The sequence below is a fragment of the Lepidochelys kempii genome, chromosome 4, assembly GCF_965140265.1.
Source record: "Lepidochelys kempii isolate rLepKem1 chromosome 4, rLepKem1.hap2, whole genome shotgun sequence".
NCBI classification, from domain to species: domain Eukaryota; kingdom Metazoa; phylum Chordata; order Testudines; family Cheloniidae; genus Lepidochelys; species Lepidochelys kempii.
The window spans coordinates 115,756,962-115,776,550 of NC_133259.1; the positions used below are offsets into that span (position 1 = coordinate 115,756,962).

The window sequence follows — 19,589 nt, forward strand, 5'->3', positions numbered from 1 at the left end:
AGTCCTTCATTCAGTGTTTGGCCCTAGCAACTCCTTACCACTTTCATAACAACAGCTCTTGCCTCTGATTGCAATTCTCCTCAGCTGGCCAAAGGGATGATGTCTTTGGATACATCTGCACATTTTTGAATGTTATAATAATAGTTAAATTGGAGTTCTGCCCTCCTCACTTCTGATTAGAAAGAACCTGAAGGTGAGTAGTAGGGAGTAATAGGAGAGCTTAAATATTTCACTGACAAACACTAGAGAAAACACTCAAACTGATAACAAAGGAGAGAGAAAACCCTTATACCTCACCTTCACTGAGGAGACCTTCTTACAGCTGCAGCTATCATAGGGAATAGATGCCCAGAGGCCACAATCTCCCTTAAACTGCTGGTCCTCACATTCACTTGCAACCTGCAGCTCTTGTTCCTACAGCAGACCCTGATGCTGTCGGCCTGAAGCAGAAGCAGCATCTCACAAAGACACTTGAGCAACTATAGCTTCCAGGGTTTTTTGTCCTCTGTTTCTAAAAGGAAATCAGCAAATGCTATCAGCCCCTGGACTAGCGCACAGGAGACTGGGGTGAAGAAGCAACAATGGGGGAAGGGTGGAAAGGAGAGGAAACAGTCAGGACAGAAGGGATGAGGGGGAGAGTAATCAGGGAAGAGAGAAGGATCAGGACCTTACAGACAGAATCTTATGTTGAGGAAAGGGTGGAAGAGCTTTAGGAATGATTCCCACATATCTGGTGTGCAAGACATGGGAATTCAGGTGACAGTAAGCGGTGTCATTCACCAAAAAAAAAAAGGAAAAGAATCATTTATACCCTGATTCTGTTTATAAAGATTTACCAGGGCCCTGTATAAGATTATTGCAACTGTGAAGCACTAACACTGATGTTCTCACCATTTGGTAAATGACACAGTTTAAAGGGCACACTGATAAAACTGGGCCCCTTTTCCCCCCACCCCCAACGTACAAATGGAGGAGCCAGGCCCATTACATGTGAGTCATCTGTACACGCTGGTTTCAGTGACATTATCTACGTGAGGAAGGGACTGCAGAATCTGTCCCTGAATGAGTAAATGTATGTCATTTCCCTGCTGGTTTTGCAAAGGAAATGCCTCAGAAACATTCCTGAGATGGGAGAACAAAGTAGATCTTACTCTTCCATTTAAATTACTAGAGACTGCCATATGGTCAGCCAGGTGTTAGGAGGAAAACGTCTGTTCAGATGTATTAGGATTCAAAGAAAAGGACGAGATAAGCAAACTGAAATAAAATATTAATTTGATCCAAAGGTGGAAGACAATTCACATATAACCACTTTTTTTTTTTTAATTTACAACTGGCAGCATTGAAAGATTATTTCCTGATAATCCTACCATCTGGAGCAGACTAGCTTTGATCTTGCGCAGCAAGACTTGGCCCTTTTTAACGAAACTGCCTAGGTTGTACTATGAGTAGCAGAATCAAATACGCAAGTGTTTCAAAACTCTCTCTCTCCAAGATCTTCTTATAATAAAGGAGTAGTGAATCTGCTCTATAAAGCTTTCTGAAGTGGGAGGTTTTGTCACATCACTTCATGTAACTGAAATTATCAATACTGAGTCTTGCTAATTATGATCTATGGCCATTTTGATAATAACATTACAGTTAATTAGGCTCTGCAATGTAATGCATATGTATTCTCCATTTCCTATTTTCCACTCTGTGCATATGATCTGATCCAGTTCATCAGGTCAGTATTTTCAAACCAGCTGCTAAATTCCCAATGCTTGTACGCTGGGTCATTTGAAAGGCTGAATCCAAGCTTGACGTAAAGCACGACACGCTATCTTTCTCCATGCAAGGGATAGGCAGAGTGAATTGGCTGTAATTACAAATATTCAAACCTGATCTGACCAGTGTAAAAACGAAAAACCAAATTAGGTGGATCCGTTAACCCATTCCACCTAAACACATTTAAAATTTCTTCAAATAAGATGGACTCTTCCTGCCATACAGACTTGACAGTAGTCAAACGAAACCTACTTTAGGTGGGTAGCTACTTTTTAGGGTTGTATAAAATACTTGGTCAATTCTACACCAACTAGCCCAGGGTTTAAAGGAGTCTTAATGGTTATACATGACATTACAGAGCTAGGTAGATAAAAATCAGGAACAGAAACTGAAGGCTGTGTTTTCTCCCTTTGTACCTAGTCATCAATTGCTCCTGGGTGCTTCCTTGCTTCGCTGGGAGACCCCATTTGGCCTCAATGGGATGCTCTTGCTTCAGTCAACATCTACAGAGGAGAGCCCTTATCTTGCTCTTGAAAGAAGGTCTTTATAAATCCCTCAATACCCAGCCTCTTGCCTACTATATACAGTTCACTGTTACGTATTCATATTTATACAGGTTCACATTATTTGGTCATCTTATTCACTTGGGCCCTGAGCCAAAGTCACTGAAATCAGAATTTGAATCAGGTGTTTGCACATTAAGAAAAGTGCTTTTGTTTTAAAAACATCTTCTTAAAAATCAAGGTTGGGACTCACCCAAGTGCTCAGCAATGGTCTGATTCTGGTCTCATTGACATCAGTAGAGATGGGCCAGAGCTGAATGTTTTTGAAAATATTGCCCCAAGCAGTTAAACACATTTTTGTAAACCTACTCATGTTACAAGTAAAACTGAAAGAAAAAATGGCTATTTTTCCAGTTAGTTTATTTTGGGCTAAATTTTTAAAAATCTGGCCCAAAATAAACAAACTGGAAAAACAGCCATTTTTCAAACCCACCTAAGCAGGTTAAGTGCCTCAATGGGAGTTAGGCATCTAAACTGCTGGTGCACTCTTGAAATCCCACTAGGGGCTTATCTGCATCTTTAGGTACCTAAATATCTTTGAAAATCTGGCCCTTTGTGCATCTGACAGCAGTCTTTGTGTATAGTCATTTTCACTGTTATCCCTGTCAGTTTCTCTCCATTTGTGTGAGTTTTTCAAACAGCAGAAGGAGAGAATTTTTTTTTTTTTTAAATTGGAAAATGAGATTGTAAAGCCCCAAATATTGCCAGATGTCTCTTTCACTCTATGTTTACACTAGATTTCCTACTAGTATCTGCTGTGACTTATCACCTTATATAAACATCTAATGGTGTTATCTATTGTTGTGGTTAATTTATATATAATTAAATGTGGTGAACAGATTTAAATTGTAGGCATAGGTATAGCAATAAGTAGGATAGTATTGTAGAGGTATAAGATTGACAAGCATTTATGAGTGCGCATTAGGTTTATAAGCAAAGTCGGGCTGTAATGCAAGGCCAGCAGGCTGAGGCCTGTAAGATTTTAATCTTAGACACATTAGGCCTTAAAGGATAGGCATGAGCAGGTAACCAAGGAGGTATCAGTGAAGTTACAAGGTTACTGTAAAATATATGCTAAGAGGTGAAGTCTGGAAAACATGCCACTACGTACCCATCAATTCTGCAAGATGCTTGATTGTAACATCATGGGAAAATCTGCAGTGACAGCAGGTTACCATGGGAATTTATGGATATAAATGCTAATTAAAATAAGGGGAACTAAGAGGATAGCCTATGAAAAGTGAGGGACCCCAAATTTTATGGGGTGGAAGTCCAGATAAGGGAAAAGGGGTTGGAGCCCGAATGCATATGCATAAAGGCTATTGGCATGAGTAAAAAGAAAAGGAGTACTTGTGGCACCTTAGAGACTAACCAGTTTATTTGAGCATAAGCTTTCGTGAGCTACAGCTCACTTCATCACAGAATAAAAAGGGTTCCTCAGCATGAATAGGGAGGAAGAATCCATCAGAAGACCCTCTACAGAAGGGGTTCTCAACCTTTTTCTTTCTGAGGCCCCCCCAACATGCTATAAAAATTCCATGGCCCTCCTAGGCCACAACAACTATTTCTCAGTAGATTAAAAGCCAGGTCGACAGTATGGGGTAGCAAGGAGAGCAATTGCCCAGGGCCCCATGGCACTGTGGGGCAGGGAGGGGTCTGAAAAGCTAATTTGCTCAGACTTCTGCTTCAGCCCTGGGCAGTGGGGCTCGGAATTGGTCCTTCTGCCCTGGGCCCCAGTGAGTTTAACACTGGCCCTGCTCTCTGGTTTATTTTGGCGGACCCCTTGAAACCTGTTCACAACCCCCAGGGGGCCCTGGTCCCCTGGTTGAGAACTACTGCTCTACAGGTAACTATCGTGATGATAACCTTGGGGATGCAAGAACAGGTTGAACCTCTCTAGTCCAGCACCCTCGGGACCTGACCGGTGCCAAACCAGAGAATTTGCCGTCCCACAGGAGGTCAATATTGTAGTGAGTGGGTCTCTTTTTATTTTTATCTCGTTGAGGCGAATAAATGGAACAATGCTTGCAACACTGCCTAGCCAAGGCTTACTGGCTCTCTTCATAACAAAGTGTTAGTGTTGTTGCACAATTTTATTGTATGGCACAAGGAAATAAATAGATAAAGCATAAAAAACATAAAATAAAATCATGACGAAACACAGATGTTGCTGGACCTGAGAGTGCTGGACTAGAGAGGTTCAACCTGTATGAAAACATTGATGTTGGATATTTTATGATATTTTGCCATCTTCACTTATGTATCTATAGCTGCGGCATTGATTATATGTATAGTAAGGTTTTTAATAAAGGGGAGATTGATCATTTGCAGATGCTGTTGTGGTTACTGCTATCATTCCTCATGGGCTCCTAGTCTCCAGAACTAATGATATTTCTAATAGTGGTTCTCACCCTGCTAATTCTGATACCGTAGCCTTTAGGAAGCATGAACCCATGGCATAAGTTACTATATTTAAGATACCACTGGCAATATCAACTCATCAATAATATAAAGACTAGACAGCTCAGTCATGTTCTGCACTCTGTACAAAGTTAGTAAATGCTGCTGACTATTGTTTCAAAGCTCATTACTCACAGATAATGTTGAAGTATTAGATTACATTTACTGTATAACAACTTACTCCCTTTATTATACAATGTAAAAGTATTTGTTTGTGTGTACTGACTTTGGGTTATATTAGGGTTCTTATTTATATAACTGGACAAAAAATATTCACAGAAGATTTGGATCTTACTACTTCCTCAAATAAGACAAAGCAGTATCTCAAAACTTACCACTGCACATTTCTGAAGAGTTATCCCATACCCAGAAGACACTGAAATTCTTGGCACATCTTCCAGCTGGGGAGGGAAAAAACAAAAATCTTGTATATGGACCAATCTCAATACAAAACTACAACACAAGTTGTGTAATGTAATGGAGAAAGAGAAAAAAGTTAAACCGGTTCACAACTTTGGCATTTAAGAGCTCTGCCAGCCATCAATGAATCTCCTTTTATCTGTTTATACAAATTTGTTTAACTATCTACTCCCACACATACTTATTAGCCTAAGTGACATATGTTTATTATTCTGTGACCAGACTTCCATGACAAAATGCACAAAGAAACAAATTTATCAAATGGTACAAATTCATTTTATTACTTAGAGAGAGTTAGAATTTATATGACATACACCTGACTGTACCTGTCACCTCAGTTATAAGAAATTCATGCATTTACCAGATGTTACTGCTGAAGGTACCGAAGGTGAACATAATTATATGAGACACAATTAGAAACTATATACTAATTAGGTAGTAAATTCCCAGTGATAGACTACTGCTGACCTTACTTCTCTACAACCCTTTCAGATATTAAACATCAGCCACCTCTTACTGACCAGCTGCTGGTTAATGGTAGACTCTCGTTTGAACAAAATCTTCTTTGTCCATGAGGGGATCAAGGCAAACAGTGAATGGATCCCGTAAATATCTGGTGCTGCAGAAGTCAAAAGCAGATCATAGTCTTCATTTGTTCCCTTTAATTCTGGTCCCAGTAATTCTACAGCTGAAAGTGAAAGTAATACTCTATGTTAGAACTAAAGCATCTGTCTCATGAACTCTAGATCCCATGTGGCAAAAACTTGCCACTGTGCCTAGCAGTAGCAAAGAGAATCCAACCATTTTAAGAAGAGGTTAGATAAATACCTGTTAGGGATGGTCTACGTTTACTTGGCCCTGCCTCAGCACAGGGAGATGGACTAGATGACCTCATGAGGTCCCTTCTAGCCCTTCATTTCTGTGATTGGGGCCTGTCATAAATATAAAGGGAAGGGTAAACACCTTTAAAATCCCTCCTGGCCAGAGGAAAAACCCTTTCACCTGTAAGGGGTTAAGAAGCTAGGATAACCTCGCTGGCACCTGACCAAAATGACCAATGAGGAGACAAGATACTTTCAAAAGCTGAAGTGGAGGAGAAACAAAGGTTCTCTGTCTGTGTGATGCTTTTGCCGGGGACAGAACAGGAATGGAGTCTTAGAACTTAGTAAGTAATCTAGCTAGAGATGCGTTTGATTCTGTTTTCTTTAAATGGCTGAGAAAATAAGCTGTGCTGAATGGGATGCAGATTCCTGTTTTATAATTTAAGGTTTTGCCTAGAGGGATTCTCTATGTTTTGAATCGGATTACCCTGTAAGGCATTTACCATCCTGATTTTACAGAGGTGATTCTTTTTACTTTTTCTTCTATTAAAATTCTTCTTTTAAGAACCTGATTGCTTTTTCATTGTTCTTAAGATCCAAGGGTTTGGGTCTGTGTTCACCTATGCAAATTGTTGAGGATTTTTTTATCAAACCTTCCCCAGGAAAGGGGGTGTAGGGTTTAGGAGGATTTTGGGGGAAAAGACATTTCCAAGCGGGCTCTTTCCCAGTTATATACCTGTTAGGGGTTTGGTGGTGGCAGCGATAAAGTACAAGGACAAAAGGTAAAATAGTTTGTATCTTGGGGAAGTTTTAACCTAAGCTGGTAAAAGTAAGCTTAGGAGGTTTTCCTACAGGTCCCCACACCTGTACCCTAGAGTTCAGAGTGGGGAAGGAACCTTGACAGGGCCCTATTTTGCTAGGCAAATGCAGTATGAGACAATCCCTTCCTGAAGGAACATGACAAGGCAGGCACAGGGCAAGAAGAAAACCAAGGAACAGAGAGGTGAAGTGACTTGCCCAAGATCAGGCAGCAGGTCAGTAGCAAACACAAGAACAGAACTAGGTTTCCTTATTTCCGGTCTAGTTATTGCCATAACTGCTGGACCTTACTCCCTCTCACACCAAAGGAAACAACCTTAATTAGTAGGTTCTGTTCTCAGTGGGAAGTGTGCACAACATTGAAACTAGAGTCACGTTCTGAAATAATAAAACTATACAATTCATAATAAACTTCAGACAAAATTCTGCCCTCAGATATGTGCACACAACTCTCACTGGGAGCCCAGAGAAAAGGTTTTGTATGTGTACTGTATCTCCAAAAGCAGAATTTTGTCATTCAGATTTAAAGCAAATTATATCTCAATTAACAGGTTTCAGGCTTAAACCAACTATTAATAATTTCAGCCCACAGTAAGATTTCAGAAAAGCATGAATAATTGAAGAGCTTTATAAACATGAGCTACCTAAATATAAAAAGACTTGTGCTTCAAAGACTGTCTGCTAGTAAACCATTAAACATTCAGACTGTATTAAAATGTTTCTAATTGGTGCTTTGTTCTCAAATGAGTTTTCGTTAAATTGTAACGCAATCAAATCAAGGGCCCCAATTCTGTAAAACAGTAATGCCAATATTATCTTAGAACATGCTGAGAAAAGATTTGCCCATGATGAATACCTCTGAAAATATAAACCAAAATAATTTAATAGCATTAGTCTATTCAACACAAGTTCTTATATCACACTCATCACTGTACTATCTAAACATCTTCCAGATAGGGATAAGGTCCAGTATTACTACGAATGGATGCTCATGCTAAAACTTAGTTTAATCAAACTGGAGCTGATCAATAAATTGGAAGACAATTTAAATTAAAAATTTCTAAATTGTTTGTTTGCGGGGTTCGCAATAGATGTGTCCCATCTTTTGTGAAATGTTCTCACTATTTTTTACTGAATTTTTTTTAAATCAAACTCGTGTTTGAAATCTTTCATTTAAACAAAATACATGTTTGCTTACTGAAAACCCATTGTTTTAGTAAAACTTTTGATAATTTTGAAAAAAATTTCCATATGAATTTCAATTAAAATAGTGCAGTAAAAATATTCTGGAAAATTTTGTGAGAAGTAGGTTTTCATAATGTCCACAACTTTTTATTAAAAGTTTCATTTCAATAATCCGGTTTTTTCAACAAAAAAATAAATGTGTGTAAAAAATTTCAACCAAAGAAATGTGAAACAAACAGCATATTTTCTGCATATTATAAAGGATATTTTTCTGTTGTATTTTGTTGGGATTAGTTATGTTGAATTATGGCCCAATCCCATGTAGTATTTACTACTTTTTGTAAGGTTCTGTTTGCACCTCACACCTCCTCGCACCTTTCAGGACTAAGCCCTTAAAAGTGAATTTGGTGACTTAAATCAAAGCCCTGGTGAGCAGGATTTAACTAAACAATTATGATTACCATGATAAATGAGATGCCAATATAGACTCCAACCCTGAAATGACAGTACACAGATGGACTTCTATACCTATGAAGCAACCCGTTGACTTCATATGCAGAAGTCAAAACTTGTTATCAGTTGCAAAGGTTGGAACCCTATTGTGCTCAGGAAGCACTTTATATTGAACTGCAAAATAAAAATATTAGAAAACTAAAACAATAAAGTCATTGCAACAGGTGAAAGGTGAGTGAATATTTTGCCATCGAGATTACAGTTGGATTCACTAAATCCCATATATTCATATTATGCACAATATCATATTACCTAGGTGTCAGATACATGAATTATTAAGAAAAATCTTTGCTGTCCAAGTACAGACTATATTCTCTGCTCCCTTTCCTATGAGTCCAGGGGATAGATATGTAAGAGAGGAATCTGTTAGATTACCAAAATGGAAGAGACTACAAATGGCTATGTGCAAAGAGGTGGATCTTGCATTTGCAATAACCTCAATTACTGGTCATCATTAGGGACCGAATCTTGGAACTCCAGTGTTAAGAGGATTGACTTCTGTAGCTGTCATGTGTAGTAGACTTTATCCTCTAAGGACCAGCCATTATAAGGGGATGAATAAAGAAAAGGAGTACTTGTGGCACCTTAGAGACTAACCAATTTATTTGAGCATAAGCTTTCGTGAGCTACAGCTCACTTCATCGGATGCATACTGTGGAAACTGCAGAAGACATTATATACACAGAGACCATGAAACAATACCTCCTCCCACCCCAGTCTCCTGCTGGTAATAGCTTATCTAAAGTGATCACTCTCCTTACAATGTGTATGATAATCAAGTTGGGCCATTTCCAGCACAAATCCATGAATGACACACATGAAGTAAAATGGGTCACACATTCTTTTTAAGAGAAAGCTGAAATGGAGGCAGCTATTAGTCACAAAAACAAACGCAGTAATCTGGAAATTTAAGAGGTTCAGCTATAGTCTGGCAAGCAGTGGGTGCAGAACCCTGGAAGTCCACTCTTTGACATTCATAAACTTCTGCACCACATCCGAACTCATACAAACCATACTGGTGTTGTCAGTGTCAGAATTACAGCAGATTGTAAGATCCTCAGGGCATGGGCCAGGTCTTAGGTGTAAAGTGCCAAGCTCAGTGCTGATGCTCAGTTACCAGTAAAAAAAAATGTGCATTTTTAATAAAAAATACAGTAATTCTAATGGTTAGCCCTTCCCCCAAAGCTGAATATTTTGAATCTGTAAAGAAATTTGGAATCTGTTTTTCCTAATGAGTCCTAACATCAACAAACCTTTCAGTTACCTGGTCTTATTTTTGTTTTTCAAAAATGCATTTGTTTACTATATTTGTTTTTTCCCCCCTTGGAACTATTCTGTGTCCTCAAAAGCACGAATTTAAAGTCCCTTCAATTACACACACCAATGAACAGACAAAGGTAGTAATTTACTGCACTTCAATTTCCAGTGTTGCCATTAGCTTTTCTTGTTTCAAAGTCAAAGACGCGGTGAGAATAAACCAGAGCGTAGGAGGTAGGACAAAACAGAAAAAAATAGGATGCTTTTCAGCAAAAACTTATGTTACTACTGCTATGCTCCCCCTCTACACCAAACCTGTAGAACCAAGTCCTGAATCCGTGCAAGTCAACCTGGGTCACCCTGGTCATGCCTGACCCTGGAGGAGAAGGAATGTTCACAGTAGCTGAACCTGTTTTCACTGTGGGGAGCCAGGACACACCCTTTCCTCCTGTCTAGCTTGAAAGAGCTCAGGGAAATAGACCAGCCCAGGCCCAGTAGTGGGGGTACAACCCGGGCATCACCAGACTTCCATGCTCTGTAGAACCCAACTCAGGAACCATGGGCTCTCTCCGCATTTCCAATTGCCACTGCAGTTGCGGGTCTTGGAGCGAGCACAGGAGACTCCCCTGCAACTAGCGATGACAGACTCCAGGGCTGCTGCTGACTTTATACATGTCAAGACAGCCCAAACCCTCCAGATCCCTCTCCTGCCAAAACCCACACCGGATCTGGTGGACACAATTGATGGGTTATCCCTATCATTAGGACTGGTGACCTAAGAGACAGTCCCCTTAGAGGCCGAAATGGAAGGGCATCAGGAAATAGTATGTTTTGATGTGATCTGCTCTCCATTCTTTCCAATAATTCTTGGCATTCCTTGGTTGGAGCTACATTCCCCATGGATCTCCTGGTGGCGGAGGAGCATTAGCGTCTCTTCCAAATATTGCCAGATAGCTTGCCTCCAACAAATCGACCAACCCCAAGTGGTCGCATCCAGGGTCCCAGGATTGGATAAGACCCTAAGAAGCAAGACCCTGGACTGTGGGGGGTAACCAGAAGAGAGCAGCCCCAGACCAGAAGCTCAGCCTCCTCGACAAGTACTGAGACTACCTGGATGTGTTTGAAAACAAAAATGCAGATTCATTATCCCCACACAGGGACTACACCTGTCCAATAGACCTATAACCCAGGACAAGGTGCCCTGTGGATGGATAGACACTATGTCTAAACCAGAGCTGGATGCATGACACGTGTATAGCAGGACAATCTCACAATGGGCTTCATTCACAGATCCACTTCCATAGGAGGAGCACTAGCCCTCTTTGTGTGAAAAAAGGATGGGCCACTATGCCTCTGCATAGATCATCATGCATTGACTCAGGTGACTATTCAAATCGGTACCCCCTGCACCTCATCCCGGAATTGCCGGACTGCCAGGACCTTTTCACTAAACTTGATCTTTCAGGGGCACACAATTAGCATGGATAAGGCCTGGGGGGTGAATGGAAGACAACTTTTCAGACCTGATATGGGCACTCTGAATATTTAGTAATGCTGTTTGGCTTAACCAATGCCCTCACAACATTTCAACATTTCATAAACAATGTTCAGGGACATCCTAGATCACTACATAGTCATCTACCTTGATGATATATTGGTGTTTTCTGAGAAGCCCTAAGCAGTACTGCCATAATGTCAGTCTGTCCTGGAGGGACTATGAAAGCTTAGTTTCTACGCCAAACTAGAGATGTGCACCTTCAACCAGACGACCACTGAATATTTAGGTTACATGGGGCATTCAGATAGATATGCAGAAGGTGGAAGTCATCCATAACTGGACAGCACCCCAGACCCACTGAGAACTTCAGTGCTTCCTAGGCTTTGCAAATTTGAATAGGCGATTCATCGCCAAGGACTGTGAACAAACAGCCCCCCCTGACTTGCCTCCTTCATAAAGCCATTTGATTCACTTGACTGCCTGAAGCCCAGCTTGCTTTCAACCAGCTCAGGACTGCCTTCACCACTGCCCCGATTCTGGCACACCCTGACCCAACTCACTCATTTATAGTGGAAACAGATGCATCCAACGTGGCCCTCAGGGTGGGACTCTCTCAGTGACTCAGACCCCAGTCAGTTCTTCATACCTGTGCATTCTACTCTCAAAAAAATCATCCCCGCAGAGATGAACTACGAAATATGGGCAAGAAGCTGCTCCCAATCAAAACTGCATTACAAGAATAGCATCACCACCTTGAGGGAGCTCAGCATGCAGTACAGGTATTTACTGCCCATAAGAACCTCCATTACCTCCACAAGACCTGAGCTTTGAACCAGAGGCAACTAAGGTGAGACCTGTTCTTCTTTTGATTCAAGTTTACAACTACCTGCCACCCAGGAAATTGAAATGGGAAAACTGACACTATCTATCTGATAATCGTGAAAACTGACTATCATGAAAAGGGGAACACTACTGGGAAAAGGAGGACCCCCTTCTGAGACCCTGTTCCTCCACAATTCAGCAAGATGGGCTCTCCCTTATCCGATCTGCCTCAAAAGAAGATTCACTTGCCCAAATAATACAGTCTATGCTATTAGGAGCTAAGATTCACAGTTCCATGAGGGATGGGATGACATATTTTGATGAACTCATAAATGTTCCCCTGGGGTGCCTTGACAGGAGATGCTACGGCTGTGCCACGGTGATCCATTGGTGGGTCACTTTGGCTGCCCTACACCTCCTGCATGGTTTCCCTTTTTTATGGTGGCCCTGCATGCTGGCCAAAACCCAACCTTACATAGACTCCTATGAGTGCTGTGAATGTACCAAGATGTCCTGGACCAGACCTCTCAGCACCTTAGTACACCTGGAGACCCCAGCTAGGCCTTTGTCCACCATCAGCTGAGACTTGTGGAACTCCCAGCGTCTGATGATCACACAATATTCTTAACATCCATAGACCATCTGACTAAAATGGCTTATCTCCTGCAACCACCTGTGTCGAGACCACAGCCCAACTCCCGGTCCATCTCCATGGACTTCCAGACCACACAGTTTCAGACAAGGCCCACGTTTACCTCCCGCTTCTGGCACAAAGCGTTCAGATTACTCAATGTCCGCATCTCCACCTCCACCATCTACCACCTCAAACAGATGGATGAACTGAAAGGGTGAACCAAGTATTGGAACAGTACTTGAGGCATTTCGTAAGTTGTCACTAAGATAACTGTAAGCCATGCCTGCCTGATGTGGCACTCTGTCCCTCTCTAGCAGCACCTAGATCATCTAGAGATTGAGTCTGCTACAGCCTTAGCTAAGAGCCATGTGGCTTTTAGCTCATGTAGTAGCGGCTCATACTCTAAGCTTCCAAGGTCCTAGATTTGATCCCAATGACTGGGCTCTATCAGCGTTACAAGCGAGGGCTCATCCGGGATATCAACTGGGAAGTTGCTGAAGCTTGGGACGCGCTTCCTCAGCTAGGAGAAATATGTAAGCCATGCCTGCTTGATGTGGCGCTCTATCCCCCTCTAGCAGCACTTAGACTATCTAGAGATTAATGAGTCTGATACAGCCTTAGCTAAGAGCCATGTGGTTTTTAGCTCATGCAATAGAGACTCATGCACTAAACTTCAGAAGTCCCAGGTTCAATCCCGCCCACTGCCAACCAGTGTCTGTCAGTGTTACACTCCACAGGTTGGAGCCTCTTTTTTGCTAATTATGGGTTCCAGCCCTGTTTTTACCCAGCACTACCACCAGCCTCCCTGGTGCTACCACCAGCCACCAAGTGAATCCAACAGATCCATCTCGTTCAGGAGAAACTCAGGAATCACCTAGAAGAGGCAAAGACAGAGTTTCCACTGGAGGACCCTATGAGGACAGGCACTACAGAAAGAATCACCCAGCAGGGCTTGAGTGGCAGCCCCTTCACAGCCCACTGATTGTATTATGCTGATATATAAATCAGGAAGCCACTGTGTGGAGCAGTGTGAGCAATGACACAGACTGCCAGCCAGCTTCCTCTCCAGACCTTGCCTGGCTGTGGACCCTAGAATCTGCTTCTGACCTTGGTTTGTCCTTGACTCTACTATTTGCCTGTTGTCTGTAACCCAGTGGCTGACCCTGACTCACTGATATCCTCACCCAGCTCGACCCCAGAACCACTACTGATCTCCTGACCACAGCTTGGCACCTGACTGGGGCACACAGCCTCTGTCAGACTTCAGGAGAGCACAGAGATTGAAACTGTAAACTGATTTTATTACAGCGGAAATTGTCTGAAGCAAATGAAGCTTCCATTAAAATATTTTTCAGACACTATATGTCTGGAGGAAATCTGTGAAATTCCAGTTATGTCTACACTGCAATACAAAACCCAAGGCAACGAGTCACAGTGCCCAGGTCAGCTGACTTGGGCTCACCGGGCTCAGGCTATGGGGCTATAAAATGTCAGTGTTGGACTCAGACTCCAGCCCAGACTCTGAGATATTCCCCCTTGTGGGGTCTCAGAGCCCAAGCACCAGCCTGAGCCCGAACACCAATACTGCAGTTTTATAGCCCCACAGGCTGAGCCCCACATGCCTGAGTCAGCTGACTAGGGCCAGCCACAGGCCTTTTATTGCAGTATATACATATCCTAAGACCAATCTCTGACTCAGCTTTGAGCTCAAGCCCCCCTTCTATCCATACACAAATCAGTCTGACTCAGATCAGCAAGCACTCAGGACCTGGGTTCTAGACCCTGCTGGTTGGGTGGGTCAGACCCCAAGTCCAGTTGTGACTCAGGTCCAAACCCTGTCAGTTTGCAGTGTGAATGCAGCTCAAACCACAGACCCAAGTCAGGTCTGCCTAGTGCAGTGTGGACACATAAGCACAGTTGTGAGACCTAGATCCAGGAACCATAAGCCCTGGTTTAAAATGCAGCGTGGATGCTTCAGCATGGGCTTGGAATGACTAAGTCCACAAGCTTGGAACTTACAGGCCCTGGATTACCGTGAAGTGCAGACATAGCTATAGCAACTAAGAAACAGAGGTGTATCGTGTTTTATAATATGGCAAATGTTATTATAGAACAAACTTTTTAAAAGCATCTGGGCTCCCAGGATTCTCCAGCACTTCGAGGTTTAGAACAATTGGAAGGGCAGTTAAAATGAATACATACCTGTCATACCGAAGCAGTCTCTCTTTTTTTGAATCCGCAGTTTATCTGTAACAACCTACAGTTAACACAAAAGAAGAATGACTATAAACCCAGGACCTTCTTTACAAAATACATTTCTAATACAGTTTAATCTGTCTCAAACTGGAGATGTGCTTTACACTAAAGTACAAATTCTGATTTCTGTACTCAAAACTCATAAGATTATCAGAAGTGGCAGTGAGTAGTGAATAGTACACTGGACCTGGGGTCTGCGTTCTTATGCCTTGGCCCTAGCACTGATAGTAGCTTCCACGTAAGTATAAAAACCTCCAAGATGTGTATGTTATAGACTGGCTTTGTCAGAAACTCTTTTGACAGTCTTAAGCCCTGTCTACATTAAGGAAATTTGTACCAGAATAATACTTGCCTGCCTGCCATATGGAATTATAAAGATTAGATTTGAGATCTGTGGGGCAGAAACATCAACATTTTAAACCTAACCAGTGTCCCTTAAGTGACTTGACACAAGACGTCCTAACACGTTAGTATTAGAGCCAGAAATGTATCTCAACCCTGATCCCCATTCTGCTACTCTATCCTCAAGACCGCACACTCTCCTAGCTAATGACTTAGATGATGGATAAGAAGATTGTTCATTGATATATCTTGTATGTCCAGCCTGCCCAAAATAAACGTGGGATTTTCTTTAAAGTCCAGTTGTGGTCAGAAAAGCAGCTCTGTAAAAAAACATCACCACAATTCAATACATACTTTCTCTGTTTCACGTCAAATCTGTTTATTTTATGGATACAAACATGTTTTTACTCTCAGTGGTGCAGAAACCAATATCAGTCACGAAAAGCAAGCTGTATTCTGTCCGGCCTCATACATCAACAGAATTATTCAATGCACTATTGATGAAGATGAAAGAAACAAAAAGAACTCAATTTGCCTTTCAGGGTTAAGCAAGGGCAGGGAATTTAAAAATCTTCCTTGTTAATTGATCAAATTTAACCTGGAGTGAGAGGACAAGCAGCTATGGGAAAGCAATATTTAAATATTAAATAGTAAATAAAATATTTAAACATGAAGTAAACGTAAAATTACAAAGTATTATATTAATCTGTAAACATGAGTTAAAAGGAGATAAACTAAGATGAACTAAAATTAATTAAAAACAAAGGTTCATTTTTAAATACATTCTAACCAGTACGCCATTGTTCTGTGGTCTCATTTGAAATTTACAGTAAATACCTAGTTCCTGGCAAAGATGTCTATACTTCTGTAAAATGTCTTTTGTATAACGCCAGTTGTCAAATGTGACTTAAAGTGATCTGTGTGGTTACAAATGTAATCCACAGTTTCAGTGTACAATAAAAATATTAACTACAAAAATGAGATTATGAAAGTCAGTGAACTGAAGTTAAAATAGAGATCTGTGTTTTAGTGACTTAGAAAATGATTTACTGGTATGCAGTGGCATTGGATTAATTAGTATAGTGGGGGAGCTAAAAGCCATTGAATAAAACTGTAAACCCTGTATATGATGGAAACCACTTCAAGTCAAAGGGTGCTGCTGCACCCCCAGCACCCCTACTTGCAGCACCCTTGTGGTATGTGATTTCCTCATATGTAATCATTGATTCCCCCTCGGCAAATGACAGTTTGCTCAGAACTGAGTGGTTAGATTTAGAGTGGACGCTAATGTATTGAGGATCTAAATTGTAAGAATAAATCAAAATAGGAAACATGAAGACTTAAATAAAACTTACTCGCATCACTGCATACAGAACAGAATTTCAGCTCTCAGACTATTTACCCCTCCCCCATTACCAGAGCAAATGGAAGAGTGCACACAAATTAAAATCTGACAGCCTCACAGAGGATGGGTTGAGGTGACTCTTGATGTAGGTAATACGATCCTACTTTCCAGAAGAATAAACTGATGCACAGATACTAAGTCTGACAATGGCCTTGTCTGCACTAGGAAATTCACCCAGTGCTAGAGCTGACTATGTCCATAGGAAGGGACTGTAGAAGAAGTTCCCCACCGGAGCTACCACCATGTAGCTGGGAGTCCTGGTGCAGACAAGGTGCCACCAGCCTCTATTATCATCAGATTTAAAGACCTGTCTACACAGCAAAAGCTGTGCATGGGCTTGTCTGTTCAACTTGAAACCAGCTAGCATGGGTAACAACAGAAGTGAAGAGAGCATAGCACAGGCTTCAGAATGGACAAGTCAGCCAAGCATGCACCAAAAGTCCATGCCAGACTTGCACTACCCGGCCTGAAGCCTGGCTGTACTGCCTTCACTGCTATCACTACCTGGGCTAGCTGGATTCAAGCTACCTCACAGCTAACCTGTGCACAGCTTTTCCTGTGTAGACTCAACCTAAGTGCCAGTGGTAAAAGACGACACACCAAGTATTTTTCTGTCCTTGTTGATGAAGCTAAAGACGCACCAAAAAAAGAACAACTGTGTCTCCTTTTATGCTTCTGTGGAAAAAGGAACCATTCAGGAAAGAGCTCCGGGAGGCTGCTTCCACGTGGAAAATCTAAATGCTGAATCTGTCTCAAAAACGATTATTGAAAAACTACAGCATTTGAGGCTGGATATTAATTACATTTTTGCCCAGTGCTACGATGGAGCTTCTGTGCTGAGTGGACATTTAAAAGACGTACAAGCTCAAATTCAGGAAAGGATTACACATGCCTTTTATGGGAAATGCTGTCCTCACAGGCTTAATCTTGTGTCTGCAATGACATGTTTCAGCATCACCCAGTGTCAGAGACTCTTTACATTTGCTCAGGCACTGTACATCTTCTTTAGCAGTAATTACAAGTATTGGGAACCGTTTGTTAAGACACAGCAGGACCTAGGCCAGAAGGTACCTGAACTAGGTAGATTATATGAAACTCGCTGTGACTCCATCTGGAAAATGCATGCATAATTGGCACTGTAGTGGAAATACTGGAAGCCACTTCAGTTCAGAGAGCTGATGGACCATCAGTTAGTATTGCAAAGGGCTTGATGGCAAAGATAAAGAGCTATTACTTTCTGTTGAGGCTCTTGGTTTTGGAAAGATTATTCAAGATTTTGCACAGGGCTTCAGAAGAACTGCAAAATGAAAACTTGAATCTATCAAGTACCATGGAATTAGTAGCAAACAATGTTGCTGCTCTTCAATAAATGATAACATCTGAAAGTAAATGGAAGGAGATGTGTGATGAAGCTGAAATCATTGCCAAAGAACTTGAAATTGATATTCCAGGTCTGACAATTGCAACTGCTGAGCACAGCAATACAAAAACGGCAAGAAGACCTAACAAAATATCCTCCAAGCTGGCCTTGGTTTTTGTTTATAGTACACGGGGTCAGTCATCGACACATGATGTTCCCAAGAGCACTCAAGAACCCATAAAATCTGATTTCTACTATCCTATTCTGGACAGAATTCTTGCTGAGCTTGATAGACGATTCACCTCCAACTCCAGTTTGCTTTCTGCAGTAATTGCTTGTGACCCAAAGAATGAAAATTTTCTTGATTATGAGAAACTGAAAATAACTGCAGATCACTATGGATGACAGGCACCAATTTTATGGCGATCTGGATGCAGAATCAAAGTTGCCAAGAAGCACATTGCACCAACAATCTGAGTTCAATTTCTGAATTCCGGAACGTTCTCAATGACTTACCAAGGGGTTACCAGTCTTTGCTGTCTACTGTAGATTATTGTGTTGAGCCTTCCAATTTCTACAGCATCAAAAGAGAGGTACTTCTCTGTGCTCAAGAGAGTTAAGGACTACTTAAGATCCACAATGGGAGATGGGCATGTAAGAGACTTGGTAATTTTAGCCTGTCAATGTGAAGCTTCAGAACACCTGGATTTTGCCAAGATGAGACCATGGCATTATCCATTGTTTTGGCTCCTATCTGGAGTGTGTGTTTGTTTTCAATAATTTACCTTTAAACATTCCTGGAACAAATTACCTGTCTCATTCTCCTCTTCGCAATTTGGAACACAAGACATTTACAAAACAACAGTTGCAGGCATAAGCAGATTTTATTGACTTTTATTTCTGTCTACTAAAGATAGTGTACAAGCTATGTTGCTGATATCTGTGTTAAGGCTTCAAAGCGGATACCTCAAGGCTTGGGATTATCTTGCAGTATTATCTTTGGATTGTTCTAAATTTACATATAAATTTAACACATGGCTTTAATGGCTGTCTGTATATATTTTTTTCGTTCTTTGCACAGAATTTAGATACACTGCTCCTGTCCGCTAATTTCTATGTTATGTGTTTAAAAAAAAAAAAAAAGCCTAGAGTTTTCAAGTGCCTATGTAGTCCCTGGAATCATGGTTAAAGTTGCCCCACCCCCTTAATTTGTGCCAGGGATTGCCAGGGCACCAGCACCTCTAGGCTTGGCAGTTCATTGCCCCAGTACCTCTGGGCTTGCTGCATCAGTTATGAAAATTAAAAAATTGCTTGAGTCCCAGTACCAAATTGCTTGGGCCTTGGCACCTCTTTCATGACAAATTAAGCACTACCCCTGCCCCCAAATCTGAAATGGTGCCCCAATACCAAGGGCCTAATTTTTAGAAATGCCAAGCAAGTTCTCAGTATCTCTGAAAATCAGATCTG

At 41.4% G+C, this 19,589-nt stretch overlaps 1 protein-coding gene across 6 annotated transcripts in view; it reads right to left on the minus strand.

Moving 5' to 3' along the window:
- Positions 1 to 19,589, minus strand: part of EVC2 (EvC ciliary complex subunit 2) — a 169,200-nt gene that overhangs the window by 148,297 nt on the left and 1,314 nt on the right. For all 6 annotated transcript variants that reach the window (XM_073342528.1, XM_073342529.1, XM_073342527.1 and 3 more), the window contains exons 2-4: positions 14,962 to 15,016; positions 5,732 to 5,898; positions 5,126 to 5,191 (exon numbers count right to left, since the gene is read on the minus strand). In XM_073342528.1, the coding sequence (XP_073198629.1) occupies positions 5,126 to 5,191; positions 5,732 to 5,898; positions 14,962 to 15,016 (288 nt within the window). The remainder of the gene's footprint in view (positions 1 to 5,125; positions 5,192 to 5,731; positions 5,899 to 14,961; positions 15,017 to 19,589) is intronic.